General features: G+C 39.6%; 1 protein-coding gene across 10 annotated transcripts in view; it reads left to right on the top strand.

Moving 5' to 3' along the window:
- stxbp5b (syntaxin binding protein 5b (tomosyn)) overlaps positions 1-23120 on the top strand; it is a 36863-nt gene that overhangs the window by 3212 nt on the left and 10531 nt on the right. For 5 of the 10 annotated variants that reach the window (XM_086181836.1, XM_086181835.1, XM_086181832.1 and 2 more), the window contains exons 3-19: positions 6655-6736; positions 7071-7171; positions 8263-8397; positions 11176-11239; positions 12549-12632; positions 15514-15637; positions 16077-16155; positions 17013-17167; positions 17274-17346; positions 18728-18875; positions 19010-19077; positions 19180-19220; positions 19792-20012; positions 20275-20459; positions 20793-20918; positions 21208-21359; positions 22920-23003. In XM_086181836.1, coding sequence (XP_086037962.1) covers positions 6655-6736; positions 7071-7171; positions 8263-8397; positions 11176-11239; positions 12549-12632; positions 15514-15637; positions 16077-16155; positions 17013-17167; positions 17274-17346; positions 18728-18875; positions 19010-19077; positions 19180-19220; positions 19792-20012; positions 20275-20459; positions 20793-20918; positions 21208-21359; positions 22920-23003 — 1922 coding nt within the window. The remainder of the gene's footprint in view (positions 1-6654; positions 6737-7070; positions 7172-8262; positions 8398-11175; positions 11240-12548; positions 12633-15513; positions 15638-16076; positions 16156-17012; positions 17168-17273; positions 17347-18727; positions 18876-19009; positions 19078-19179; positions 19221-19791; positions 20013-20274; positions 20460-20792; positions 20919-21207; positions 21360-22919; positions 23004-23120) is intronic. The other 5 variants (XM_086181839.1, XM_086181838.1, XM_086181833.1 and 2 more) reach the window with 1 other exon arrangement.

Here is a 23120-nt window from a genome sequence, read left to right as displayed (position 1 = left end):
TGAAAAATCCTCAGAAGAGTTGACTTGCTTGTTCTGTTGTTTCTGAATACTTGGGCAGCTTCAGTACAGATTATTATTTTTATTGTTATTATTGCTATTACTTTATTACTTTCAGTCTCCCCCACCTACAATATTAAGCATCCATGGCTCTATCAAAATTTTCAAATATTTTATTATTATTTGGGCTTCATTATGAACCTGATCAGTCAAACATACTGACTAAAATCAAGGTGTCAACTGATACAGGAGATAAACCTTTTCGGTTTGTGGCAAAATGTAAAAGTGAAAGTTGGATCCAAATGAAAATTTCTTCCTGCTGAGCGACTTCTCTGTTGGGGATCACGAAGAAGGTAGAGCAACTGTTAAGGTGATTGTTTTTTAAATGATGCGCTGTATAACAGGTTTAATTTTCACTCAACATTTTGTTTTTTAGATACAAAGACTCCTCCAGTTTTTGTTTAAAAAAAAATATATGTTGCATCAAAATTGCATATCATCCCACAATTCAGAGACAGTATCTGACATGAATAAAGAAAACATTTTCATAAGCAGATGAGTTGAAAATTTTGACTTGGTCTTTACATCATAGCCTGATGTAGGGCTGGAAAATATATAATCAATGTAATATTTGTTGTATGATTCTAGATATCATCCTAGATTTTTGGAAGTTATACAGTGATATACAGTAGTATTGTCTCTAGTTTTAAAGGCTGCATGACAGTTCTCAGAACTTTTCAGACTGTTCTAGCTGTTATCATATAAGCCTTTTCCCATTAAGGCATTACATCCACAAAACTGATTCATCAAAAATATTGCTGTCAAGGTCTTCAGTCAATTATACACTCACTGGCCACGTTATTAGGTACACCTTGCTTGTACCGGGTTGGACTTCTTTTGCTTTCAGAACTGCCTCAGGTCTTTCCGGCATATTTTCAACAAGGAGTTGGAAACATTCCTGAGAGATTTTGGGATTTTGGTCCATATTAACATGATGTCATCACGCAGTCGCTGCAGATTTGTCAGCTGCACATCCATGATGGGAATCTTCCACCCCACCACATCTCAAAGGTGCTCTATTGGATAGAGATGTGATGACTGTGGGGCCATTAGTCCAGTTTGTGAGGATTTGAACTTTGTGACAAGTTTCATTATCCTGCTGGAAGTAACCATTAAAAGATGGGTACACTGTGGTCACAAAGGGATGGACATGGTCAGCAACATTACTTAGGGAGGCTTTGGCATTTAAACAATGCTCAATTGGTTCTAAGAGGCCCAAAGTGGGCCAAGAAAATATCATCCACATCATTACACCACCACCACCACCACCAGCCTAAACTGTTGATGGCAAGGCAGGATGGAACTATGTTTTCATGGTGTTTATGCCAAGTTCTGAATTGAGACTCATTAGACCAGGCAATATTTTTCCAGTCTTCTATTCTCCAATTTTGGTGAGTCTGTGTGAATTGTAGCCTAGTTTCATGTTCTTAGCTGACAAGAATGGCACCCAGTGTGGTCTTCTAGTGCTCTATCCCATCTGCTTCAAGGTCCCACATGAAGTGCATTCAGAGATGGTATTCTTCATACATTGGTTGTAACAAGTGCTTATTTGAGTGACTGTTGCCTGTCTATCATCTCATACCAGTCTGCCCATTCTCTTCTGACCACAACAAGGTATTTTCACAACTACGGCTTACTGGATATTTTTTCTTTTTCATTCAATTCTCTGTAAAAACCTAGAGAGGGTTGTTTGTGAAAATCCCAGTACATCAGCAGTTTCTGAAATAGTCAGACCATCCTGCCGGGCACCAACAACCATGCTACGTTCAAAGTCACTTAATCCCCTTTCTTCCTCAGTCTGATGCTGGTTTGAACTTTAGCAAGTCATCTTGACCACATCTACATACATTGAGTTGCTAACTTGTGATTGGCTGATTATCTATTTGTGTTAAGCAATTGAACAGGTATCCCTTATAAAGTGGCTGGTGAGTGTATATTTGATTGTCCAGCCCTAGCATGATATTCTGTTCTATGCAAAGTCAGTATTGACTAAAATGACTCCAGCTCTCACTTAGTTCTTGAAGCTCAGGCTCTAAAAATTCCACTGCATGAGGAAAAATAGCAGTTTGTACTTATGACTCTCATGATCATATGAAAGGGTAAGACCATCATCTCATTGTTCAACATTGAGGTTCTAACAGAATGTCCTACTAAGTCACTGCAGTGATAAAAATCTTGCTTTGAGGTTAGTAATTTCCTGCTAACCTAGAAAAAAGCTTTGCTAGGATACGTTAAAGTTGATCAAAATCAATTTACTCCTTCAATAGAAGGAATAGATGCAAGCACTATATTTGATAGTAAAGCAGCTGAAATAATGTTTCGTATATTCGTATGACAGTAGTTGTACTTGCAATAGTCTTTCTCATTATCTTTTTGGCTCCTTAGTCTACTGCTCTTTCCCATAGTCTATTGTTCTTTTCTTATTTATGCGTGACTGAAGGCTATGAAAGTGTCATAATGGCTCCTGCCTATTCATTGTGGACCTGCAGAGGTGATTAATAATTCTGACAAATGTTATATACATAACTTAGGCCAGAAGCTAAAAGTGGCTTAGAAAGGTCACCGGTGAATTAGAGTTTAGTTGCCAACAGCCTTCTTCTGGCGCCAGTCAGCTTAAAGTCTTGTAGTCTGTGTCTGTCCCCTCTGAAAATCTGCAGAAGCGATGTCCACTATTGAGATTGTCCTGAAATGATCTCTTCTTACATCACCTTAGTTTGTTTAAGCCATGGAGGGAATGTTTGATCACAGCTTATTCAACTATATTATGCTATGTTAGCTCAAAATGGAATAGTGACACAGCGGTCTGTAGGTAGAGTTCTTGTTTTAGAAGCAGTGTACCTTTTGTCTTTGTCACCAATTCATTTGTCCGGAAATCAGATCTGGTGCACTTTCTTCAGTGCATGATTTGATCTGTGCAAGGGACCGAGAATAAATTGTATTTCCTCATTTTGTACCTATTTGTAAAAGTACTTGGTGTGTGTGCTTTTTTTTTCAGGGATAGAATATAGTTTTGGGGCCTCATTGCAGAAAAAAATTGCAACTGCTTGTCCTACCTTCAGTTTCACAAAGAAGAAAGTCACATCTTCCTACCGCAGGAGAAAAAATTCTAACTCTTGGTGTGTGTACTCAATCCTTAAATCAGCACTCAACCTTTAATGTTTAGATCTGTGTTCATAATGTACACAACACTGTCTTGTAAAGTGTAATCTAGGACCATTATTATGTCAAGGTTTTTTACAGGCGATATGTGAACATTTTTAGTCCTTATTAGAGAGAAAATTCACCTCCCTCTGCCATCAGCTGACAACATGGCACCTATAAACTCAGAAGCCTTAGAGGCTGCTGTAGAACCAGACATACACTTTGACAGTTTTTCTACCGTTAGCCTTCATGAGCTCAGTTCAATAATTTCCTCCTCTAAACCATCCACCTGTCTTCTAGATCCCATCCCAACTAAGCTGTTTAAGGACTCTCTACCCCTCATTAGCACCTCCGTCTTAGATATGATCAATGTGTCGCTGTTATCTGGTTACGTCCCACAGTCCTTTTAAAGTAGCAGTAATTAGACCCCTTCTCAAAAAAGCAACCCTGGATCCAGAAGTTTTGGCCAACTACAGACCAATATCAAATCTTCCTTTTCTCTCCAAAATTCTGGAGAAAGCAGTTGCTAAACAACTCTTAACTTTCTCCATAGCAACAGCTTATTAGAGGATTTCCAGTCAGGTTTCAGGATTCATCATAGCACAGAAACAGCACTAGTCAAAGTTACCAATGACCTCCTACTAGCGTCAGATGAGGGACTCGTCTCTGTGCTGGTCTTATTAGATCTCAGTGCAGCTTTTGATACCATTGACCACCATATCCTTCTTCACAGACTGGAACATGTCACTGGCATTAAAGGAACTGCACTAAACTGGTTTAGGTCATATTTACCAGATTGATCTCAGTTTGTACTAACTAATGATAACCCCTCTGAAACCACTGCAGTCAGTTATGGTGTTCCACAAGGATCTGTGCTTGGACCAATCCTCTTCACCCTTTATCTGCTTCCTCTCGGTGACATTATTAGGAAACACTCAGTTAATTTTCACTGCTATGCTGACGACACACAGCTGTACTTATCAATGCATCCACATGAAATAAATCAGCTGACTAAACTGGAGGCCTGTCTAAAGGAGATAAAAACTTGGATGACCCATAATTTCCTTCTATTAAACTCGGATAAAACTGAAGTCATTGTTCTGGGCCCAAAACATCTTAGAGACACCCTATCTAATGAGATAGGGACCCTGGAAGGCATTACCTTGGCCCCCAGCATGACCGTAAGGAACCTAGGAGTTCTCTTTGAACAGGATCTGTCCTTTAATGCCCACATTAAGCAAATTTCTAGGACTGCTTTCTTTCATTTACGAAACATTGCTAAGGTCAGACACATCCTGTGTCAAAAAGATGCAGAAAAATTAGTCCATGCTTTTGTCACTTCCAGGCTGGATTACTGCAATTCCCTCCTATCAGGCTGCACCAATAGGGCCCAAAAGACTCTCCAGCTGGTCCAAAATACTGCTGCTGGTTGCCTGTTGACGAGAACTGGTAGAAGAGACCATGTCTCTCCTGCACTGACTTCTCTGCATTGGCTCCCTGTCAAATTTAGAATAGAATTCAAAATTCTCCTTCTAACATACAAAGTCCTCAACAGTCAGGCACCTTCATACCTGACAGAGCTCATAGTCCCCTATTATCCAGCAAGAACCCTTCACTCTCAGGATGCAGAGTTACTTGTGGTTCCTAAAGTTTCTAAAAGTAGAATGGGAGCCACAGCCTTCAGCTATCAGGCTCACCTCCTGTGGAACCATCTCCCAGTTTTGGTCCAGGATACAGACACCCTCTCGATCTTTAAGAGCAGACTAAAGACCTTCCGTTTTGATCAGGCTTATAGTTAGGGCTGCTTAGGCTAGCCCTTAGATATGCTGCTAGGCATAGGCTGCTGGGGGATCTCCCATGGTGCACTGGGCTTCTCTCTCCTCCTCTTTTTCCTCTCTGTACCCCGATATGTATTATATATAAATCTTACTCATGTGTGTCACTAACACATCTTCTTCTCCGGAGCCTTCGGGCTCCCCGCTTCCCAGATCCTGGGTGCTGCTGGAGGAGGCTGCAGACCTGAAGAGGCTCAAGCTGCCACTCGTAGCTCCACCTGCTCACGTCCCCGTCTGTCCATCAGTCTCTTCCCTTTCTCTCTCTCTTTATCTCTGTCCCTCTCTTTCCTTCTGCATGTCTGTCTTCCTCCATTATCTGTCTTTGTCCCTGCCCCACTCTCCTGCTCTCTTTCCCCCCAACCTGTCAAAGCAGAAGGCTGTCCCCATTGAGCCTGGGTCTGCTCGACGTTCCTGCCTGTTAAAAGGAAGGTTTTCGTCGCCGCTGTTGCCGGATGTGCTTGCTGATGGAGAATTGTTGGGTGTAAATTCATTGTAGGAGTGTGGTTCTAGACCTGCTCTACCTGTAAAGTGTCATGAGATAACTTTTGTTGTGATTTGGCGCCATATAAATAAAATTTACTTGATTTGACTCCCTGATATCCAATAACAGTTGTTTGGAAAGTTACTCTGCTTAGGGCTGGCTTTAGTTATCTAGCTAGTAGCTAGCCATAGAAAGGATATGAGTAATAGGTTGTACTCATTAGCACATGTTCTGGGAATTTCAAAGCATCATCGTATTCCAGTGTTCAAGTTGTTCCACATCTTCGTTGTCATACTGACCTAACAGGAGTGCTAGGTAACTTGTGATTAATTTTGCAGTCCTGCGCTGTATATTATAGTTGTATTTTAATACTCTATAATGCATGTATATGCATAATATATATGCGTATGTGTGTATGTATGTATGTATATACATATATATGTATATATATGTATGTATGTATATATATATATATATATATACACATGTATATGTGTGTGTATATATATACATACATGTATATGTATGTATATACATGTGTATATGTGTGTGTATATATGTACTGTATATATGTATATATACATGTGTGTATATGTATATGTATATATTTATATGTATGTATACATATATATGTATGTGTGTGTGTGTGTGTGTGTGTTTATATACACACACACACACACACATAATATGCATTCTGAAATGTTGCATGAATGGGTGACTTGACTGAGTTTGATCAGACAGATTTAACCTGATCCGAGCTGAGTGAATCAAATGGAGAATGGTGAGAGTTAATGATGCTTCACTCTCACGGGCTGATGAAAATGAATAAATAAGACAGGCAGGGCCTACTGATATTACTTATAGCCTTATGGTTTGAATTTCATGTTCTTGCTAATGTCTGGTTTAGGAATGCAAACTGAAATTACCAGCTTGATAAAAATTAAAAGCACAAGGACTCTATTGTGTGTTTTGCATTATGAAAATACTTTTACAGTAAACTGGAATAGTGTTGAAAAGTGATTGGTAATCTCAAATTCAAACACATTTTTCACTATTATCAGATGATCTGTGTTAGACCTTTTCCCACATTTCTGTGTGCACTCTAATGGCACTGTTTTCTTTGACCAAGCTAATGTTAAGCTTTGGCCGTGCGGGTGTGGAGTGCTACTGTCAACACGAGAGTGGTGCTGCTGTCATCCAGCTCCAGTTCCTGATCAACGAGGTTTGTTGTCACTACTTGCTTCGCGTATTGTTTTCCCTCCTCCTCCTCATTCTCTCTCCATGACTATGCTGCATCTAAACATGCATGGTCTCAGTAGCTGTTAATGTTGTAGACACAGGTGATTGTTAATCTTTTATTGGCTATGAATCACTGCTACTTGTGTGAACAGTGCTTTTAGTGAAGGCATTGATTAAACAGTAATGTTAGTTGTTGACCCCTATGCCTCATGTCGCTAATTATACTTCAGCCATATAAAGGTCACCCTTCCAAACTTAAAGATATTTCCTGAATGCAGATGGTGTAGTAAACCCCCTGTTTCTGACACTCCTTACAGGGGGCACTAGTGAGTGCCTTAGCAGATGACAGCATCCACCTGTGGAACCTGAGGCAAAAAATCCCTGCTATCCTGCATTCTCTCAAGTTCAACAGGGAGCGGTATGGTAATTTATTTTCTTCTTATGTAGTATCAGACATGATAAATAACAAACAGATGTCTTTGTAGATTCTACACTGTATACTGTGAGATAGAGTTCATTATTACAGTGGAAAGGAGGTATTATTTTTGACTTAATTAACTAGCGTATTTTCTTAAATGAAAAAAATTACCTTCTTTGGGAAATTACTTCTGTTTGCCAATATTTTTAGGGCAAGACAAGCAAAAAAAAGAGTCTTCTATCTTGGCTGCAGTGAACGTTAGTGATGGGATGCCACACTATCTCAAAAGTAATCAAATACTCGTGGTTGTGATTAACATTCGTTGTGAAAAAATAACAGGATGTTGTTGTTTTATCAGATACATACTTGATACTCCTTAGACGGCCTTGTCCTCCTAACCCATCTTGCTCGCTTTCTTCCAAAGCCTGCAGTTCCTCATTTGTGTATGTTCCCATTCAAACAGGTCAGGATCAGGATCAGAATCTTGGTTTGTTCAGAAGTAATCCTCCTCATCCTCGCTTCCAAAGTTGGCCATGATTATGTGCAGCAGTTGCTCTCCTAGTCATCAACAAACCTTTTGTTTTGTTGTCATGCAAATTACGATGGGTCTTTTGAGATGCTGTGTCAAATCACTGTGAAGCTAACTAGCATTCAGCTGTGACCATCTGTGGTTGGGTTCTGGAGGCTGGTATAGCCTAACCTTGAGAGAAGGATATATATCTGGTTGTCCGGCATTAAAAATGAAAGAAAATAAGTGTATTACTCAAAATGTTTGCATGTTCCTTTAATATAGTTAGACAAGGTACGTGTACAGTAATTCTTTCAGCTTTCGTCAACAATTTCACATGTAATAATATACCACCTGCAAAACCTGTTTGATGCTGTAAACATGGTTTATGGCTGAATTCCTCCCCTCTGATCTATATTTAGTCTGCCTTCATTAGTGTGACACAGAGCAAGGCCTTTGTAATTAAATCTTAGTCACAAGCTACTCCTTCCAGTTGGACCCAAACGATTAGGACAGAGTGACAGGGTTGAGTCATGAGATAATAAAAAGCCTTGTTGTGATGGATCCTAATCTCTTCTTACAGAATCACGTACTGCCACCTGCCTTTCCAGAGCAAATGGCTTTACATTGGCACAGAAAGAGGAAACATCCACATTGTCAACGTGGAGTCCTTCACTCTCTCAGGCTATGTCATCATGTGGAACAAAGCCATCGAACTGTGAGTCGATATTTCACAATCACTTCCTCTCCCCCTTTACTAACTGCCATTTGTGTATCTTTTTTTTTGTGTGCAGTTGTCACCCAACAAGGAAACTGTGAAGTGTACAAGTATGTAGTTGCATGTGTTGGCAGATATTGTAAGATAAGACGACTGCATTTCTGATTAGTCTTGAGGGTGGTTTGGAGGTGGATATTCTGCTATGCCGGAACTTACTGTTGAGACCTCTGGAGGTGTTTGCTGCCTGATTTAACAGGAACATCTGTCATAGGAAGTGCCCACTTCATAACCCCAGTGACTTATCCTTATGTCACCCACTCCCCCATGAATACACCCACTGTCAGGATCATAAGAAGTTTCACATTCCAGCCTTCATGGTCGTAAATGTTGCCAAGCAGTTCCCGCAATGTTTAGATTTACCTCGGAAAGCATCACATGCAGGTAATATAGGTAGGTATAAAAAATAGATATAAATAAAGATATTGATTCTCTGTAATGCATAGTAAAGGCTGTTGAGATTGAAATTAACAGTAAAAATTAAAAAATCTGTTGCTGCTCCCAAGTAATTTTTTAGGTGCTGCCACCAGTGAGCTTCATTTCTGACAGTAACTGGCAGCTTAAGTTTTAAGTAGTGTGTAAAAACGTGTGTATGTGGTTGGTGAATTCTGATGAATTGCTGTTTTTGATCTGAAAGTTGAAAGTGTCAGGACACCAAAGTATGCTGTCAGCTTAGATGCGTGTGTCAACAGTCAGAGGAGATGATAAATGATTGTCTGTCTGGCTGTGGGGTTGTAGACAGCGTGATTAAGGAAAAGTACAATGAAATTTGAAACAGAAGCTGATCAATCTTGGATAGAAATGTCTTTTCGACAGATTCTCTGCTTGATAGAATGTTGACACAGAACATTTGGGGATTCATTCGCCTGCAGGGGACAGAAGCAGTGCATGGTGCTAATGGTTATGTATTTACCCCGGAGGTCATGTGATCACCAGCGTTGTGTTGTCTTTTAACAGGAAAACTCAATGTCTTGATTTCAGTTGAGTTTGATGAGATGTTATAAATTTGAGCAACAATTGAGTAGATTTTGGAATTGATGTGGAACAAAATCTAGGTCTGATGATGTCAGAAGTCCTTGGCGGAGGTATGCATTCCACCATTGCGTTTTTTTTAATGTACTTTTGCAGTTTAAGATGAATACCTTTTTAAAAAAAAACAAAAACATTTTGTAAAATATTGTTAATCTTTTGTTAAGTCAGTCAGCACAGGAGATTCCTTTTTAAAAATATATTAAAAGTATTTATTGCATGTAAGCCTGTCAAATAAGCTTGTTGCATACATTTAATCTGTATAATGTAATATTAATGGTGATAGGCATTGTGGTGATTACAGACTGGGGTTCTTATTCTAGCTCATCCCTGCTTTTTATCCTCTGCTGCTCCACCTCTGACTGTATCAACTCATCAGCAGCAATGAGATCATTAGCCACTGGAGCCAGACCACATTCACAGGGAGCAACACTTTCTTTAGGCCAGACCTACACTTCCTCCGTGCCCCTTGCGCTGTTGCCACGGTGACGCTGTCTCACCACACTATAATCTCTCGCAGACGCTCAAGTGACCCAGCTCTCCCACGCTCTCATATGTCATGTATCTTTCTGTGTTGCACTGATTCATGGTATTATACTGCTTGTTTTCTTAGTGCACATCCTTACAGCCCTATTTTTTTTTCTTTTCTACCCTAATTAGTCCCCATTTCTCTCTCCCTCTAAAAACAGTGTCTTAACCTGTCATAGTGGCTTTGACTTGAGTCAACTCAGAATACTGTTTTGAAGCTTGAAAAGAAAGAAATACCTTGGAGGTTAAAGACTTGTGACGATCTCGATCTCATGATTGATGTTTGTATTTGAAATTTTTAAATGCTGGATGTTATCCAGTGTGCAACATTATATGATAAGCCGTCACAAAGTAGCAATGGCATTGTCCTGATTTGATCCTCGCTATGGCAACTGTTAAGCTCCTCATTACCATATTTTTTCAGTGAGAAGCACTTGTTAGTCTTTAGTTGTTACTGTTCCACCTACATACTCTACTCCCTATTTCTACTGGTTTTACACACACACACACACACACACACACACACACACACACACACACACACACACACACACACACAGTATGATCAGATCTTAACATGGATGAAATCATCATCGCCAAGGTGACTGTGCCTGGAGTCCTCAACTTTTTGATTTAAAGAAAAAGTCACAAAGGCACAACATCAAATTTTGTTGGTCATTTGAAAACTCTTGTTGATCAGCAATCTGTTCTCTCAAATCTCTGTAGCTTGCTAAAGCTCATATCACACTTAAATGCCCTGTTATGCGCCTGTTCTCCACAGTTGGCTGGTTGCTGATTTTAATAACATTTTATTAAGCAGCTTAAAGTCATTAAATCCTGTGGTAGATTCTTTATACTATACTGCCGACTCTATCGTTTTCATGGCAGAAAACTCAAATGCAAGTGTATCTCATATTCAAGTGTTGCTTTACTGGGTTCAGGACTGACTGGACCCAGTCCTAAACCAAGGTCTTATTTTGCGAACACAATACACAATCAAAGACGAGTCAGAATTGTGACGGGTATGTCAGACAATAACACCTACAGTTTGTTGAATAATTTAAATGTAATTTATTATCATTAATCAAAATAATCCAAATATTTTAAAATTTACACAAGCTTTTCTCTCTCTCTCTTTCTCTGTCGCCCGCCCCCCAAACATAGATCCACCAAGACTCACCCAGGACCCGTTGTGCACATCAGTGATAACCCCATGGATGAAGGAAAGGTAATTGACAGTTAAACATTACATAGATTGTGTGTGGCACACCATTCTTCTTTCTTTGTTAGTGTAGTTGTTATTTCTGTTGAAACTGGCCCAATGCAGATGACAGAATGTCAATACACCTTATGTAGCCACAATGGAGAATGTTCGCAGAGCTTCCTCGACTAATTAAAACATCGATGCTAAACACTGTGGCGCCCAAATCAGAGGGCTATGGTTTCTTTGTAGACAAATTATTTTATTTGAACTGAGGTTAAATTGTTGCAAAAGAGGTGGGGATATTGATTCAAGCCACCATGACCTCAACACCACTCAGTCAATCACTTGACTTGTGTTGCATGTCTCTTAAAGGTTGGTGCAGTTCATAGTGCTTCACAGATGAGTCACAAGCCGATAATGAGACAGAACAAGTGTAGACCACGCCGTATAAGGGAGAAAATGGATGAGAATGCATCGCTCTATTTGAAACATTTAACCATGGAGTGTTGTTAGAGTTAAACCAATATTATTCTCACATTCCGCTTCTTGATTGGATGCAACAGGTTAATGAAGCATACTGAAAATTTTTTGTCTGCAATTGATATTTTTTTAGCAAGTTTTTTTTTTAAAATCATGTAGTTGATTGTTCTGAGGTGAATGTTCAGGTAAAGCTATACCTTGCAGTTACTGTTGTGTACCAATAATATCCTTGAAAAGAAGGTTACTGTAAAGTTTTAGGATATATGTCAGAAATTAGATGCAGAAATTGTGGCCACATGCAGTTGACAGAATTCATAACAAATAATTATGTTTATTTGCTGATGGACCTCGAGTCACAGAGGTTTACTGAAAATTTGAACAAGTGAATGTAAATGATAGTCAGGCAGATGTAAAGTTCATTAAACCCCGACTAATAAGGCCTTTCAGAAATGTAATGATTCTTAATGGAAAGAAAATTGCACGGATATAATTACATCTTTCTAAGAATTTCCTCTAGAAATAAATAGTGCAAAAGACTTCTCACATACACATACTGTAGAAAGTCAAGAAACGAGTTAGTACTTAGTTTTTGTGCTGACTGGGGAGTTTGTCTTTTCTCTATAATTAGTACCAAATTACATATTTCTGTCAACGAAACATCCTGGGATATAATTAGGAAATGGGCCCGAAAGTAAAATTTTACTGAATAATGGTAAGAATGAGCTGGTCTTCTAACTTGACAGCTGGATGATACACATAACATATGTTATTGGTCTCCAGGCTCAATTACATGTGCAAAATGTGGTTTAACAGCAGTTGGCTGAGCTACGCTTTGGTTCCCCTGTTATTGCAGCTTCTGATTGGATTTGAGTGCGGAGTAGTGGTGTTGTGGGATTTGAAGTCCAAAAAAGCTGACTACCGCTACAATTATGATGAGGTAAGGTATTATTTCCTTTCTGCTCAGTTCTTCTGAGGGTACTAGTTAGTTTGTCTCAGCAACATGTTTGTTTTTGCATAGTCTGTCAGTAGCAAAAGACTGCAGTTTTACAATTTTTAAATGATCGTGTTGATAATGATATAACACAGACATGATTTGCCAAATTCTTGTATCAGTTTGCTGTCATGTTTCAAGAAGATGAGAGTGCAAAGGTGCTATCATTTCAATTCTTCAAAAATACCTATTACAGGATTGGTCTTTGATTTTTGTTTTTGTCACAGGGCCCATGAAAAGACCAAAACAAAAATGATCTAAGCCTAAAATCTATTATTGCCTGTGTTTACTAAATCTTAAATGTAATATTTTCCCCAGTCTTTAAGAACTCCACTGTTGTCAAAAACTTTAAAAACCCATCCATAGCTTAGTGACATGCTTACTGTATGTTACTGTTCACTGTTCTCTCCAAAACCACTCCATTCTGCTGCATATTTTTCTCTGTCTCCAAGAACTCCACTGTTGTCCAAAAACTTAAAAATCCTATCCACAGAGCTCGTTGACACTGTATGTTACTGTTCACTCCAAAACCACACCATCTTGCTGCATTATTTACTCACAAAGTGCATCCAACCATTACTGGTGACACTATATATCTATAACAATTTTTTAAAAGATTTATGTCCAGGAAGAATGAACTAATTGGAGATTGAGAGACACAGACCAGGCCAGCTGAGAGATATATTACCTCCAGCATGTCCTGGGTCACCCCGAGGTCTCCTCCTGGTTGGACATGCCCGTGAAACCTCCCAAGGGACGCATCCAGGAGGCATCCTCACCAGATGCCCAAACCACCTCAACTGACTCCTCTTGACATGGAGGAGCAGCTGCTCTACTCCGTGTCCCTCCTGAAAGTCTGAGCTTCTCACCTTATCTCTAAGGGAGAGCCCTCTGGAGGAAACTCGTCTCGGCCGCTTGTATTCGCAATCTCGTTCTTTCCGTCATTACCCGGAGCTCATGACCATAGGTGAGGGTAAATCGATAGCTTCACCTTTTGGCTTAACTCCCTTTCCACCACAACGGACTGGTGTAGCACCCGCGGTCGTGGTTTGATGGAGCTAAGAGGACCACATTGTCCGCAAAAAGCCTAGACGACATCCTCCCGCCACCAATCTCGACACCCTCCACCACCCGGCTGTGCCTAGAAATTCTGTCCATAAAATTAATCAACAGAACCAGTGACAAAGGGCAGCCTTGGCAGAGTCCAACCCTCTCTAGGAACAAGTCTGACTTACTGCCGGCAACGCAAACCAGACCCTCACTCCTCTGGTAGAGGCCACCCACCCCATACTCCTGGAGTGGTCCCCCACAGGATGCCCCTGGGAACACGGTCATAAGCCTTCTCCAAATCCACAAAACACACGTGGACTGGTTGGGCAAACTCCAATGCCCCCTTCAGCACCCTAGCGAGGGTAAAGTGCTGATCAACGGTTTCATGGCCGGGATGTAAACCACATTGCTCCTCCTCGATCTGAGGTTCAGCTATTGCCCTGACCCTCCTCTCCAGTACCCTGGCGTAGACCTTTCTGGGGAGGCTGAGGGGTGTGCAAACAGTGCAAAGATTTTTTTCTTTTTAGTGGCCTTAACAAGTCGCCAGGTTTAAAGTTTCAGCTTTAATAACTAGAATAGAACAGTAAAGAAAAAGTCGTTGTTGTGTAGTCCATTTAGCTTTTAAGCTGCCATACACCTTCACTGAGAGCTCTAAGCAGAATGAGTGCAGACTTCCCCTTCTTGGTCAAGCAGTCAGCAAGCTGCTCCTCAGTTGTGGAACACATGATTTGTTGAATAGTTCCAGTGCTGATGAGCTCCTTGATACTGTTGATCTGAAGTCTGAGTCTTTTCTCTGTGACTGATTTGGTGGATTTGACGGCATCAAAAAAAAAGAAAAAAAGGTTGTCTGTTCCACATACAATAGTCAAATTGTTCCGTGTGCAGTCACCTGTGGTGAGCTCTGAGTAGAGCGTAGCTAAGAAGACTGCGCTGTCGATGTCATCTCTAAGCGCCAAAGTCTCTCCTGGTAAAGTGCTCTCCTGATCCGCTTTGACTGCCAGCATACAGTAGACGAGAATCAGCCAACCTCTCCCTAAGCATGATTAGGTGCTCACCTTGGGTTCCTCTGTGGGAAAGATTCCCCATGGATGAATCACTGAACACCACCAGCATTAGGGAGCTGTCTTTTCCCAAGTACTGAAACCTCAAAGTCACCTCCTCTGACTCCGGTTTCCTGATCAGTTTATTTGCGCAGGGGCAAAATTCCCCTGACAACATGGCTCCAAGGTGATGCTCCAGGAGGAGGTCAAGTCAGGTCTATGAATCCAATTTCCTCATAAACTTCCAATTTTTGGTCATTTTTGGATTTATTGAAAATAAGAAAAATTTAAAATTTATAATACTTGCCTTAACGGGAAAATGCTCCTCCTCAGTAGTTTTTCAAAATGACATTTTTTCATATGTGACAGCAAAATTTCTGTGAAATGTGTTATAAGAGCAGATCATTTTCAGTTAAGCTGAGAACTACGGTTGTCTTGGACAGATTCATGAGCTGCCCTGAATAATTCAAAAGGCAATATAGAAATGGAGTTAAATGTGGATGCATTATCTAAATCAGAGAAAATAATTCTTTTGGTTGGGTGGCAGGTGGATGACACATGCTTGCTTGTGAATTCGGATCTGCATTATTCTGGTGAGGAGATAATTTCTAAATTTGGGTTTCAATGGCTGCCGCCACATCTTCAATCATTTTTTTTAGAGTACCAGCAAATCTGCTGTAAAAGTAAATGCACCTCATGTGTCACTCACGTTCAATGTGCTTCTGTGTGTTCTCCAGGCGATCCACTCCGTCGCCTGGCACCATGAGGGTAAACAGTTTGTTTGCAGCCACTCTGATGGTACTCTGACCACATGGAATGTACGAGCTCCAGCCAAGCCTGCACAAATAATCACACCACATGGTAGGTATATATATATGTGTGTGTGTGTGTGTGCGTGTGTGTGTGAATGTATATATGTGTGTATACATATATATATATATATATATATATATATATATATATATATATATATATATATATATATATATATATATATATATATATATATATATATATGTGTGTGTGTGTGTATATATATATATATGTGTATATATATGTATATGTATATATGTATATGTATATGTATGTATGTATGTATGTACATACACATACATATGTATGTGTAAATATTTGTTTATATTTATGCACACACGCATGCGGGCCCCCCCACTGGTGCATGGCTAAAATGTTTTGCACAGGTGTGAGGTACATAACAGATGGTGGCTTGAATACAGAATCATATAGTGACAGGCGCCCTTTCACACTCAGAAAAATTGCATTTTTACCATTATCTTTATAGGAAAGCAGCCTAAGGATGGAAAAAAGCCAGAACCATGCAAGCCTATCCTAAAGGTGGAGTACAAAACAACAAGGGCTGGGTAAGTGTGATAGTGGACAAGCAAGTACCCACCCATCCTGTGTCTTACCGACTCTGGTTTGAATCCATATCCTGTACTGCAAGCAGCCTTTCCTGTTATTCTGTAACAACAGTGTTTTCCTAACAGGTTTGTCCTGTTGACAGTATCGTTCTGGATGGAAAAGAGAAATTTAAAGAGATGTCTCACAAGCTTGCTTTGTTTCTACTGTAGTATGCTCATCCCAAATGTAATTTCTTCACGTCAAAAACAACATAAGATTTGTAGGTCATGTTTCAGTCACATTGCATGTGAATGTACAGTTTGTTGTGGTTTAGGACTGTACATATATAATCTATGAAATCTTTTTAAAGCATTTCAGGTGAGAAAGTGTGTAATCTAATTTCCCAGTATGGGCATCAATAATGATGCTTTAGAAACTTGCAGCATTTTTGAATAAGCTGTTCATGGTTGTGTAGCAAAAATGAACAGAAGTATTTTTTTTGTGCCTAGCTTGTTAACAACTAACAAAACAAACAAGAGCACTGCTTTTGTGTTGAAGACTGGATGTACAATATTGATGATAAGCTGATTTTGCATCTGGTTGCTGCAAAAATATTTGGCTATTTTGGCAGTATGTCAGTGGAAAATTGCATAGTCCACTGCAGTGATATATAAAGGATAGGGATTAGTCTGACTTTGACATCATAATTAAAAATTTGGCCCATCCTGCTCTTGGTGTCCTTAATGTGGGCCAAAGCACATCAGTCCCTCTTCTCTCATTTACATTTGATTGTACCTTGTAGCTTTTCACCTTAATAAAAAACTCAATTTATCGAAGGAGCAGTTAAAATGGGTTTGTGTTTGTGTCCTTAACTCAGGGATCCATTCATGGTTCTGTCTGGAGGACTGTCTTATGACACTGTGGGAAGGAGAGCCTGTCTGACTGTGATGCATGGGAAGAGCACTGCAGTCCTGGAGATGGACTACCCCATTGTAGATTTCCTTACGCTGTGTGAAACCCCTTATCCAAATGGTGAGTGTCAGCAATCATTTTTTAACAGATTTTAAATAGATTACTGTTGTGTAGTAGCCCAATTAAAAGGGATCATTTTTGCTGTTTTGTTTTATTTTTTTTCCAGACTTTCAAGAGCCGTATGCTGTGGTGGTCCTTCTCGAGAGGGATTTAGTTGTAATAGACCTGGGACAGATTGGGTGAATATGTGGCTTGCAAAATGTTCTATTGTTCAAGTAATTTTTTTGTGCTTCTTTGAATGCTGTATGTGTTAGTATAACATGCGGACACATTGCACAAGTCAGCAAGAGAAATGCCAACTATACTCTATATTGATCATTTGATTCAGTCAAGGAGACATTTGCTATTCCAGTAGATTTGCTTTAATAAATGAACACGAGAAAAATGGCTCCAAGGCATTTCTGGAAGTGTAATAATGAATGTTTATGGAGAATACACAACAACTGTCACAGTCACTTATGTCTGGATTTGACCGGCTCACCCAACCACAATAATAGATGTATTTTTTTTATTTCTAATGGAAAGATTTGGAGTAAAGTGTACACTTTACTATTTGCTTCAGTATTCATGTTTCTTTGTTACTGTACTTTAAGCCATTAATTTAGTTTCCCTTTCCCCATGATATCTCAACTATAGTTGGAGAAATGTGTTTTACTTCCATATGTGTAACTGCAAGAAAAAAGATCACCAAGTAAATACAGTAAATTTAAGCAACCTAACTGTCATAATCATTGAAGGCTACTGCAAAAATGTACTACAAAATACAAAAAAAAACAACCCAAAATTCTACAAAAAATGGCTATTGAACATTCCCATCCACTTCCCCAATGAAAAAACAGCCTTCAGATCCTTATTTTCTATCATTTTGTTTTCATTTTCCTTCATGAGTGTCATTTCTAAACTCCTAAAGTGCCCAAGCTTTTTTCCTTGAAGGACCCAAATGCAAACTAAATACTGGCCATGTGCCAAAAGCAAATACGTTTGTCAAACTGATCAAATAATGAAAAAATAAAGAATGAATTTGAAATAATGAAAGAGCTCCTGTAATATTTAAGGAGCTCTTAAATATGTAGAGGACAACATAAACAGTGATTTCTAGTATTGTTTTTTATATCTTCAGATCTGTTATTTTTATTCTTAGTTTTATTACTTCTGGTCGGCTAAATTTGGCCCTGGTGATGCATCTAAATGCTCTCACTTTAAATTTTTGTCCTTTCCAAACTACTCCTTCTCTTAAACACGCATTCTACATAAACATAAGAACCTAGTCAGTTTTAATTCATTCTCAAACCTTTTTTCATGCCCTAGTAACAGCCCTGGCTGGAGGCATTAAGTTGTTGAATCATCCATTTGTTCATCTCATTCTTGTAAACAATGTTTAATGCAATCTCAGTAACGCCTTGATGCCATGATGACAAGATCCAGGCCACTAAAAAGGCAACCTGTTATTAATTCCTTTAAAGTGCACCACTTACAGTATACTATGTCTTTACCATCTACATGGGTTGGTGAAAGCATACAACATGAGATGGTAATTGTTGTTTCATTTTGCCCCTACAGGTACCCAATATTTGAGAATCCATACCCTCTGACTGTCCATGAGTCACCTGTGACCTGCTGTGAGTACTTTGCTGACTGCCCTGCTGATCTTATTCCTGCACTTTATTCTGTTGGCAGCCGGCAAAAGAGACAAGGTTACAGCAAGAAGGTAGGGTGCTACTCTGTGGTATGTGGGGTTATTTAGGGAGGATACTTCTGTAGTGAAAATAGTGGCAACAAGATGCAAAATATCTGATTCATATCAGTAAATTAAAAAATGAATTGATTGTCTCCTCTTTACAGGAATGGCCCATTAGTGGGGGAAACTGGGGCCAAGGCACACAAAGTTACCCAGAGATCATAATCACTGGGTTAGTAATTAATGATCCATAAAGGTTTTTGCACAGCTTTGATATATATCCACTGTGAAGGAATTCATTTTATTCCCTGTCTGTGGTTTTCCCCCAAAATAGACATGCTGATGGGTCAATCAAATTTTGGGATGCTTCTGCATGTGAGTAGTAATTTTTATTTTGTATAATGTGTATAATTTTACGAAGAATTATGAGTAGGTACCGCAGGTTTTGTGCACCATACAGTTTGACTCAGTTGAGACTTAAGAGCATATTTTGGTCTCCTGGACCTTTGCATGTTTAAGTTAGATACATTCAAATGATATTTTAGCAGCCATATATGAGTTTTTTTTTTATATACTTGGAAAATATATGTTTAAATTTAATTGTTATTTATGTGTAGTCATTCTTTTCTTATTTGACACTTATTGCTATTTTATTTCCTTGAACATGAGAAAGGCACATTTACTGAGTTTTTGTGACATTTTGGCTAAAATACTGGATCAAATATCACCGTGACATTTGTGAATGCCATTTAGCAGGTGTCTACTAAACAGTATCATCAGCAAAGATAAATGTCATCTACATTATACTGTTTATGTTGTTTATAGTCCAATTTCAATGATTCATCTTGGAGGCACACCTGATGTGAAACACTTAAGATTATATTTTTGATCACATCCTGCGCTGATTTGCTTGCCCTTTTATTATTCCTTTCCATTCTTCTCAAAGTCATGCTTCAAGTGCTGTACAAGCTGAAGACTGCCAAGGTTTTTGAGAGGGCTCGGGGCAAAGATGAGAAACAAAATACAGATATCGTAGAAGAAGATCCGTTCGCCATCCAGACCCTGTCCTGGTGCCCGGAGAGCAGGATGCTCTGCATTGCCGGGGTGTCTGCCCACATTATCATCTATAGATTCAGCAAACAAGAAATCACCACTGAAGTTGTGCAGGTGAGAATAGAATCATCCAGGAAATGGTGTTAGGAGCAGTTTGGATCCGATTCTTCTGAAAAGTTGTTACATATTTTTAATTTTTAGTCTTAAATGCTAAACTTTTGTCACCCACCCACCTTTTGTCAGCGTAATTACAAAGATACAGACATATCCAATGCACTGAATCTTACAAATAAGGACAGAGGGGAGGGTTTCTGGCATGATTTCAGTCTTACTTCTAAAAGATGCCTTTTCATGATGCATTATCAAATGTGTTTAGCTTTTAGAGGTGCGGATGCAATGTGAGTTTAGTGACGTGGACTCCCCTGACCTGGGAGGAGAGCAGACCCCTACCCTGTCAACCCCAGGAGCTTCCTCCACCCCTCAGGAGAGTGAGCCCCCCACTCAGTCCTCCACAGGCAGCAACTCCTCGGATGGAGCCCGGGACAATATACCATGCCTGCAGTATGGACAACTGTGTTTTGTTTTCCTGATAATAATAAATGTTATTGTGATGCACTGAATAGACCTTAAATAGATGATTTAAGCAAATTATGTACTCATCTCTTCGCTTCTTTCCCTTTTCTATGTAATCCTTCTCAGTATGTCTGCATTAGTGTGCATTGGGGAAATAATCCTTCATGAAAATGACTGATGAAGAGGTTCTAACACTGACAATAGGGAAATTGGGAGCTATCACATTAAAATATTATGATCTAGTCAGGGCTGCAGTGATCTTTCATTTTAGGGGACTCACTTGAGTGCTTGCTGTCTCATCTCGTTGTGTTTTTGATGCAGGGTGCGGAGCTCCCCGCTGAAGCAATCTCCGGGCTACCAGGTGGAGCTGGTGATCCAGCTGGTGTGGGTGAGTGGGGAACCACCTCAGCAGATCACCAGCTTGGCTGTCAACTCCTCTTATGGCCTGTAAGTCTCTACAGGCAAATCACTTGATATTTGGTGTGAGTCTAATGAGAACCAATCACTTCATGCCAGCTATTGAATGTTGTAGGCATACTTGTCCAGTAGCTTTGTATTTGAGCAGCAGTTTTGGTTTAAAGAGAATTCAATAGCATGGTGTCACAAAGAAAGTGTGACCAAGATTTTATAAGGTGTAACAATAAATAAAACTCACTTGTAATAAGGCTAAGAATAAACAACTGAACACACTATTTATGTCTAAATCTTAATTGTCTTCCTCCTAACCGTGTTGCAGTGTGGTGTTTGGAAACAGTAATGGTCTGGCTGTGGTGGACTACCTCCAAAAAACCCTGCTTCTCAACATGGGCACATCAGAGCTGTATAGCCCATCTGACCCCTACCAGGGGCAGCCTCGCTCCCCACGCAAAACACGACAGCCTTCTGGAGGTGAGATACAGTATATCAGGGTGGCTTTAAGTTCCCTAGCAATGAGCTGGAATCCCACTGTGGGGCCTTTTTAAATTCAAATTTAGATCATTATTACGTTTGATATGTCTATGAAAAGTATTCTTGTGTATTATTTTAACTGTCACATAGCAAGAACATGAGCGTTAATCCATTTAAAAGATACTAGATACTGGATATGGATTTGAAAGTTTCGTGTGGACTTGGATAAGTTACCAGAGTGCAGCATTTTTCTGCCATCTGGAACTCTCGCATCATGTTGTTACAGAGTAAATTCAAGGGGAGAGACTTACAATGACATGTTCAGTTATGTACCTATTCAGCAGAAGGCTGAACTCCATTCAGGATATTTGTTCTTGGTACTTAACTACACTATGGATTGACTCTGACACCTGCATGAAGGCTAACATTAGCCTGTATGAATAACTGTACCCACTTGAAGGAGTTATTCTCTCCCCTGTACACCTGCAACTACGGAGACATTTCACTCTACCCGTTGCTGTTGAAATGATAACTGAAATCCAACTGTCATTGTCTGTATTTGCTTTGTGTTGAACATAAGGTGAAGGGCCATATATCTTTGTTCATTCTTCCTTGCCCTCCCGACTTAATTTCTTATTTCATTACCAGGAACCCATTTTCTTAGTCAGAATACTTATTTCTGTAAACTGATCGCATCAACAGTGGATCAGCCACAGTGTAATTCCTGCACATTTTCATCCTAAAACGGATAGGTCCAAATCCAATTTCACTAGATTTTATTATGCAGTTTTTGCTCAATTTCAGGGGATATTCAGCTCATATCACAATAAATTTTGCAAAAACACATTTCAGACACAGAAATGTCCCTTGTTCTAAGATGTTGTTCTTGCATTGTATGTGTCTCTATCTTCTGTTTGTCATTGTCTGTCCTCTTATGTGTAACTAATGTTATTGTACCTGAAATAGATCCTACTTTGATGCTGTATACATATGTAACTGTTGATGCATTTACCAGAGAAGGGAAGCTTTTAGAAGTGGCTTAGGGAGGTGTATCTGACACTTGGCAGTTGCCTCAATTTTGCGCCACGAGTGCCGCACCTGCAATATTTCCCCTCCCTCAACAGGGGGCATCACTGACAGATTCTCCATTTGTTCAATTTGAGAGTACAGAGCCGTGAAGCCTGTGTGCTCTTTGTTTTGGCACTGAGAGGATGCTTTATCATTGCTGCCCTGCTGTTAACAGAATTGTTGCTTAAATAATGAAACAGAGTTTCAGCCTGGTTTCACTCATGTTGTTATTGTGTTTTCTCTTTGCTCTCACCTCCTCTCATTCACAGTTTGTATTCATTCTTTTCATTCTCAGCGGCATGCTGCTAGATTCAATACTTTTGTTTGGGTTCTTTACTATGACTTCACAAAAATGATGTTAGACTTAGTGTTGTGATTTCTCAAAGTGAAGCAGCACGCCTCTGAGAGTGTCTCTCCTTACTCACATATGATTTCTGGTGATTTTCTGTCTCACTGTTTTTACTGTTGGTTTCTCCCTGTGATCTGGTTAAGACATTCCACCTGTGACGTCTTGCATGTCCAGACTTTCTAACTTGTATACTGAGTCTGTGAAAAAACTACGCTCACCCCACTTAAGTAAGTTATATTGTGTCTGCATTTCTGTTTTCTTCTGCACTATCATTTTCTCCTGCTTTTATGTTGTAAAGGTATACTCACAGATGTTGATATTGCACCACCAAGTCCACTCTCAGC

The sequence above is a fragment of the Aulostomus chinensis genome, chromosome 17, assembly GCF_037954235.1.
Source record: "Aulostomus chinensis isolate RoL2024-O1b breed Wild chromosome 17, RoL_Achi_v1.0, whole genome shotgun sequence".
Classification (NCBI taxonomy): domain Eukaryota; kingdom Metazoa; phylum Chordata; class Actinopteri; order Syngnathiformes; family Aulostomidae; genus Aulostomus; species Aulostomus chinensis.
The sequence above is the reverse complement of the archived record's forward strand: the minus strand, read 5'-3'. Positions and strand labels throughout refer to the sequence as shown.